The 7,408-nt window shown below is 42.6% G+C and overlaps 2 protein-coding genes across 2 annotated transcripts; both read left to right on the top strand.

Moving 5' to 3' along the window:
* Positions 1-2,751: 2,751 nt before the first annotated feature.
* On the top strand, positions 2,752-3,723 carry LOC130182535 (olfactory receptor 146-like). The gene has a single exon (XM_056397533.1). The coding sequence runs from the start codon at positions 2,779-2,781 to the stop codon at positions 3,721-3,723; it is 945 nt and encodes a 314-aa protein (XP_056253508.1). The 5' UTR covers positions 2,752-2,778.
* Positions 3,724-5,678: 1,955 nt separating this feature from the next.
* Positions 5,679-6,626, top strand: LOC130182544 (olfactory receptor 52K1-like). The gene has a single exon (XM_056397542.1). It carries the CDS (start codon positions 5,685-5,687, stop codon positions 6,624-6,626), a length of 942 nt encoding a protein of 313 aa, XP_056253517.1. The 5' UTR covers positions 5,679-5,684.
* Positions 6,627-7,408: the final 782 nt, after the last annotated feature.

Raw genomic sequence — 7,408 nt, 5'->3', positions numbered from 1 at the left:
CAGTTCGTTCACTACCTCGACGACTTCTGCCCCGGAGATTAGATCATCCATCCCCAGGTCTCTTGGCTCTGTTTCCTCCATGGAATACGTGTTGGTGGGATTGAGGAGCTCCTTAAAGTATTCCTTCCACCGTCTAAATATAATACCATCCGGCTCCTCAGTTGACGTCAGCAGCTCCCCGCCCCCACTGTAAACAGTGTGAGCGAGTTGCCGCCTTCCCCCCCGAGGCGCCGGATGGTTTGCCAGAACCTTTTTGGAGCCGATCGATAGTCTTCCTCCATAATCTCACCGAACTCCTCCCACGCCCGAGTTTTTGCCTCAGCAACTGCCGCGGCCGCGCTCCACTTGGCCCGCCGGTACCAGTCAGCTGATTCCGGAGACCCACAGGCCAACCACGCCCTGTAGGCCTCCTTCTTCAGCCTGACGGCTTCCCCCACCGCCGGTGTCCACCAGCGGGTACGGGGGTTACCGCCACGACTGGCCCCAGCTACCCCGCGGCCGCAGCTCGCAACAGCCGCCTCAACAACAGCAGAGCAGAACAAGGCCCATTCGGACTCAATGTCCCCCACCGCTCTCGGGACGCGATCGAAACTCTGCCAGAGGCGTGAGTTGAAAATCATCTTGACGGGTTCTTCCGCCAGGCTTTCCCAGCAGACCCTCTCAACCCGTTTGGGCCTGCCAGGTCTGCGCGGCGTCTTCCCCCGCCATCTGATCCAACTCACCACCAGGTGGTGGTCAGTACACAGCTCTGCTCCTCTCTTCACCCGAGTGTCCAAAACATACGGCCGCAGGTCTGATGATACGACTACAAAGTCGATCATAGACCGGCGACCTAGGGTGTCCTGGTGCCATGTGCACCTGTGGACATCCTTAGGCTTGAACATGGTGTTAGTTATGGCCAAACTGTGACTAGCACAGAAGTCCAGTAACTGAACACCACTCGGGTTCAGATCGGGCAGGCCGTTCTTCCCTACCACACCCCTCCAGGTCACGCTGTCATTGCCCACGTGAGCGTTGAAGTCTCCCAATAGGACAATGGAGTCCCCTTTCAGGGCACTTTCCAGCACCTGTCCCAAGTACTCCAAAATGGGCGGGTAGTCTGAAATGCTGTTCGGCGCATAAGCACCGAGAACAGTCAGAACCCGATCCCCGACCCAGAGGCGCAGGGACGCAATCCTGTCGTCCACCGGGGTGAACCCCAACACACAGGCAGAGAGCCTGGGGGCCACCAAAAAGCCCACCCTGGCCCTCCGCCTCTCCCCCGGAGCAACGCCATTAAAGAGGAAAGTCCAGCCCCTCTCAAGGACTTGGGTTCCGGAGCCGAAGCTATGTGTTGAGGTGAGGCCGACTATATCTAGCCGGCACCGTTCCCCCTCTTCCACAAGCTACAGCTCCTTTCCCGCCAGAGAGGTGACGTTCCATGTTCCAAAAAACAGTTTCCGTAAACGAGGATCGGACCGCCAAGGCTCCCGCCTTGGTCTGCTGCCCAATCCACAATGCACCGGACCCCGCTGACTCTTCCTGCAAGTGGTGAGCCCACTGGTAGGTAGTGGAATGTCCATTGCATTTGTCATTTATATCCAAGTCACCTGTGGTGGTTGGACCATCGCTAGATACCACAAACCAAGGGTGGACTGACAATCGGGAGTACCTGGAGTTTTTCCAACGGTGAGCCACTGTAAAATTGGGCCAATTAGTATAAAAATATTTGGCACCAATGTTCACTTGCAGTCTGGGACAAACTGATTAGACTTTGGTGGTCAAGGTCACAGGGACCTAACAAAACACAGTTTTGGTCTTATGAACGCGATATATCAAGAATTCTTCAAGGAAGCCGTTACATTTAGCATTAAAATGTCCACTGTGACTCAAGGATAAACTGATTTAGGTGGTCAAAGGTCAAGTACAATGTGAGCTCACAAAACACTTTTAGCCATTACTCAAGACTTCATACAGCAATTATGACAAAATTTCACACAAATTGTTCATATTTTCTATGAATTTGGATAAACAGGGATGTAAACTGTAACTGGTCTGAGTGGCGGAGGGATACAACCACGAGGTGGCAATTCCATTTATTTATTTATTTTTAACTTTAGCATGAGGCTAAACAACATGTGAAAAAAATTAAGGTGTCTTAGAACTTTTGAAGAGTACCAAAGTTACTGCTTGGGGGCTTCAGAACAGATTTTTTTCCTGTACCAGAGCCAGATGGTACAGGCCATGGATACGACTCCTGGCTGTGCCACACATATTTATGGTAAAGCTACTTGTTATGTGTTAGCATTAATAATTCTTATTCTTATTTGTGCTAATATAATGATAAAAGCATAGTACTGTATTAGGGCAAAAATGGTATCCTCAAAAATGGAGTAAATAGTCAATACCAACTGAATAACTGATCACATACAGTGGCTTTGTAATTGCTAATCACCAAGCATTGACCTGAACAGATAGACAAATTTACTCTTTCTTGTCTTAGAGCTAAAACTTGCATGTTGCAGCGTAATCGTTTATTATTGTTGCATCACACATTATCTGACGTAAAGGTAACTGATTCCCCTGAAGATAAAATCGTGTTTATAAAACCTTAAAGCCAAGGAGAGCTTGATTGGAGCTGGTGAATATTATCAACAATGAGCAGGGAGACACAAGAAAGGGAAGACAAGAGATTTTAACCAGACTCAATCACAGTAGGTAGAACCTCTAATCACAGTCAAACTGTATAGTAATTTAATGTATAGCATATTCACTTATATCTGTTTTTTTCACAGGTTGATGGAAAACTACACCTACAACAGCATCATAATCCAGTTGGAGGGGTTAAATGTCTCTAAAGGCTTTGTCATACTTTTGTTTCTTTTGCTCTTTTTCTCATACATATTTATTATTGTTGCAAATTTTGCCATTGCTGTTCTTGTTTTCCTGGACAAAAACCTTCACCAGCCTATGTATCTACTTTTTTGGAACCTGTCAATCAATGACATACTTGGAAACTCTATCATTTTGCCCCGTTTGCTCATAGACATGTTGCATCCTCCCTCTGAACGTCTCATCAGTTATTATGAATGTGTGATCCAAGCTTTCACCATACATATGTACGGTACCACTGTTCAGACAGTGCTCATGATTATGGCCTTTGACAGATATGTGGCCATCTGCAATCCCCTGCGTTACACTGCCATAATGACCAACAAAATGTTGGTGAAGCTGACAGTTTCTGCCTGGGGAGTATCCTTTGTTCTGGTCGGGATTATGGTCGGTCTGACCATAAGACTGAACCGATGCAGGACTATGATCAGAGGCCTTTATTGTAGCAATGCTGCGCTGTTCAAACTCTCCTGTGAGAGTGTGTTCATCAATAATGTGTATGGCATCATTGTCACTGTAGTCATGTTCACAGCTTCTATAGGCAGCATGGTTCTCACCTATACCAAGATTACAGTAGTCTGTCTGACCAGTAAGAACAAGACTTTGAACAGTAAAGCCTTGAAGACCTGCAGCACTCATCTAGTTGTGTATCTGATTATGTTGCTCAGTGGAACATTAACGATTATTCTGCATCGCTTCCCACAGTACGCAGAGCACAGAAAAGTTTCTAGCCTTTTGTTTCAAATCATCCCGAGCGGCCTCAACCCAATTATTTATGGTGCGCAGTCCAAAGAGATACGAAAATTCTTATCAAAATGGTTCAAGCCCCAGAAAGTTTTTCCAACGTTATAAAAAACATTTCAAAGTTAGTTTTCTTAATGTATTCAAACAAATAAGCATGAAATATGAGTAGAGAATGCCTCAGTATGTTGTCTCTTGTAAGTAAAGATTTGTCTTTGGTACAAGTAGTTGGCAGGAGTCCTGCCGTAAATAAAGCCCTGAAGACCTGCGGCACTCATCTGGTTGTGTATCTGATTATGTTGCTCAGTGGTATTTCTTTAAATATTCTGCATCACTTCTGAGAATACTTAACAGAAAATTTGTTGCCATTTTGTATCATATCATCCCTGGCAGCCTCAATCCCATTATTTACGGCATGCAGTCTAAAGAGATACGGAAATTCTTGTCTAACTTGTTTGAGTCCAAGAAGTTTTTGTCATCATAATAAAGTGTATATGAAAAGTATCACCTATTTATTCCATATTCCTGTGATTGTTCTTTGTTCTTCGGACCAGAAGAAAGGTTTGTCTGGAGACTACCCTTACTATACTATGACTCTCTCTCTCTGAGGCCAAACAGTTCAAACAGAATGATAGGCACCTGAGCTAAATATTAAATGTTATAGTAAAGACTCTGAATACCTATGGTAATGTGATATCTCAGTTTTTCCTTTTTCATAAATTTGCTGTAATTTCTGTAATTCTGTTTTAGCTTTGTCATTTTGGGATATTGCGTGTAGATTGATGAGGGGAAATATTTTTGGGGGGTTTTTAAGCATACAGCTTCAACATAACAAGATGTGAAACTAGAATTCCTGTCTCCTGGTTTTATGCCTCCGCCATTCAGACTAGTTTCAGGTTACATCCCTGTTTATCCAGAGTCAAATAAAATATGAACCATTTGTGTGAAATTTTGTCATAATTGCTGTGTGACGTCTTGAGTAATGGCTAAAAGTGATTTGTGAGGTCACCATGACTTTGACCTTTAACCTTTGACCAACAAAATCTGATCATTTTGTCCTTGATCCCAAGTGGACATTTAAGCCAAATATGAAAAAGTCCCTTCAAGGTGTTACTGAGATATCGTGTCCACGACAATGGGACGGATGGACGAGCAGACAAGCCAAAAACAATATGCCTCTGGCTCTGACCGTCACCGGTGCAGAGGCATAACAATTTACGGTGTCTGAAAAATTCCCGAAGAATAACAAAGTTACTGCTTGAGGGCTTCTGAACCAGATTCTTTCCTGTACCAGAGTCAGATGATACAGGATGTGGATAGTACTCCTGGCTGTGCCACACAGGTTGATAGTAAGGCTACTTATTGTATGTGTAAGCATTACTTCTTCTTTGTGCTAATATATATGTATATGGGCGAAAATGGTTTCCTCCAATTTCTCATCAGTATCTCATCATTTCACACTGGTTAACTCATCACTTGTAGCGGCTTAATGATTGTTTGACTCCTTAATATTCACCGTCAAGATGGTGAAAAGTTTTGGTGGAAGGAAGAGTGAAAAGGGTGAGAGACAATGTTACTTTTTGTCCCAGAGGTAAAAGTTGCGTGTTGCAGCATAATCATTTCTTAATGTTCCATCACACATTATCTGACGTAAAAGTAACTGATTCCCCTGAAGATAAAATCATGTTTATAAAACCTTGCAACAAAGCAGATCCTGATTAGAGCTGGTGGATATTATCAACAATGAGCAGGGAGACACAAGAAAGGGAAGACGAGATTGAAACCAGACACACTCACAGTAGGTAGAACTTCTAATCACAGTCAAACTACATAGTAATGTAATGTATGGCACATTCACTTGCATCTGCTTTCACCCTGACCATTCAGAGAAGGAAAGGGGCCAAATCGCAGTTTATTATATTTTATCTTTTAATCTGTAAATATTTATAGAATGTATCCATTTGTTTACTTTATTTTCATGTAATAAATACATACTTCTTATCACAGTCAAACTGTGTAGTAATGTAATATATAACATATTCATTGGTATCTGCTTTTTGTTTTTCAGGTTGATGGAAAACTACACCTACAACAGCTTCACACTCCAGTTGGAGGGGTTAAATGTCTCTAAGGACTATGTCTACCCTGTGTTTCTTTTTATATTTTTCTCATACTTGTTTGTAATTGTTGCAAATATCGCCATTGCTGTTTTTGTTTTCCTGGACAAAAACCTTCACCAGCCTATGTATCTCCTGTTTTGGAACCTGTCAATCAATGACATACTTGGAAACTCTATAATTTTGCCCCGTTTGCTCATAGACATGTTGCATCCTCCCTCTGAACGTCTCATCAGTTATTATGAATGTTTGATCCAAGCTTTCACCACACATATGTTCAGTACCACTGCTCACACTGTGCTCATGATTATGGCCTTTGACAGATATGTGGCCATCTGCAATCCCCTGCGTTACGCTGCCATAATGACCAACAAAATGTTGGTGAAGCTGACGGTTTCTGCCTGGGGAGTGGCCTTTGTTCTGGTCGGGATTCTGCTCGGTCTGACCATAAGACTGAACCGATGCAAGACTCTGATCAGAAGCCCTTATTGTGACAATGCTGCGCTGTTCAAACTCTCTTGTGAGAGTGTGTTTATCAATAATGTGTACGGCCTCACTTTCACTGTAGTCCTGTTTACAGGGTCTATAGGCAGCATGGTTCTCACCTATACCAAGATTACTGTCGTCTGTCTGACCAGTAAAAACAAATCTTTGAACAGTAAAGCCTTGAAGACCTGCAGCACTCATCTAGTTGTGTATCTGATTATGTTGTTCAGTGGAATGTGTATCATTATTCTGCATCGCTTCCCACAGTACGCAGACAGCAGAAAATTTGTTGCCATTTTGTATCATATCATCCCTGGCAGCCTCAATCCCATTATTTACGGCATGCAGTCTAAAGAGATACGGAAATTCTTGTCTAACTTGTTTGAGTCCAAGAAGTTTTTGTCATCATAATAAAGTGTATATGAAAAGTATCACCTATTTATTCCATATTCCTGTGATCGTTCTTTGTTCTTGGGACCAGAAGAAAGGTTTGTCTGGAGACTACCCTTACTATACTATGACTCTCTCTCTCTGAGGCCAAACAGTTCAAACAGAATGAGAGGCACCTGAGCTAAATATCAAATGTTATAGTAAAGACTCTGAATACCTATGCTATGCGCTATCTCAGTTTTTTTCCATTGCAATAAGATTTTTAATTATGGGATATTGAGTTAGATTGATGAGGGATTTTTTTTTTCTTCTTTAGTATAAGGCTACAACATAATTGGACATCAGGGTTTGGTTTCTGTTCTGACATGCAGCATGCATTCTGGGACCTCATACACACAGGCATGTGTCTTTCTAAACTATGGCCAATCAATTCAATTTGCCACAAGTTATAGACATATCAAGGATAATAAGCAAAGAGGACATACCAGACCATAATTTGGTCTCAACAATATTCTAAGAGATTAAATTTTTGATTTTTAATAAATTTGCAAAAATTTCTGAAAACGTTTAAACTTAAAACTACATCTACAAAAGTGAAGGGGTCTGAATCCTTTCTGAAGTCAGTATCTTCTGATTAAATTGTTGGGATAAAGGGTCAAGCCCTTGGAGAAATTTAAGTATGTAACAAGGAACTCCACAGTAAATTGAGTAGTTGAGTCAGACTCAGCCACATGTTTGAGCCTCAGTCAGACCCAAACTTGGGAGTTTTTTGAAGAGTGAGAAGTCTGTTGTGCACCAAAATT

The sequence above is a fragment of the Seriola aureovittata genome, chromosome 15 (assembly GCF_021018895.1).
Source record: "Seriola aureovittata isolate HTS-2021-v1 ecotype China chromosome 15, ASM2101889v1, whole genome shotgun sequence".
NCBI lineage: Eukaryota > Metazoa > Chordata > Actinopteri > Carangiformes > Carangidae > Seriola > Seriola aureovittata.
The sequence above is the reverse complement of the archived record's forward strand: the minus strand, read 5'-3'. Positions and strand labels throughout refer to the sequence as shown.

Bases quoted from the DNA above. Each gene is read 5' to 3' on its own strand.
- LOC130182535 (XM_056397533.1), top strand. From the start codon at position 2,779: ATGGAAAACTACACCTACAACAGCATCATAATCCAGTTGGAGGGGTTA.
- LOC130182544 (XM_056397542.1), top strand. From the start codon at position 5,685: ATGGAAAACTACACCTACAACAGCTTCACACTCCAGTTGGAGGGGTTA.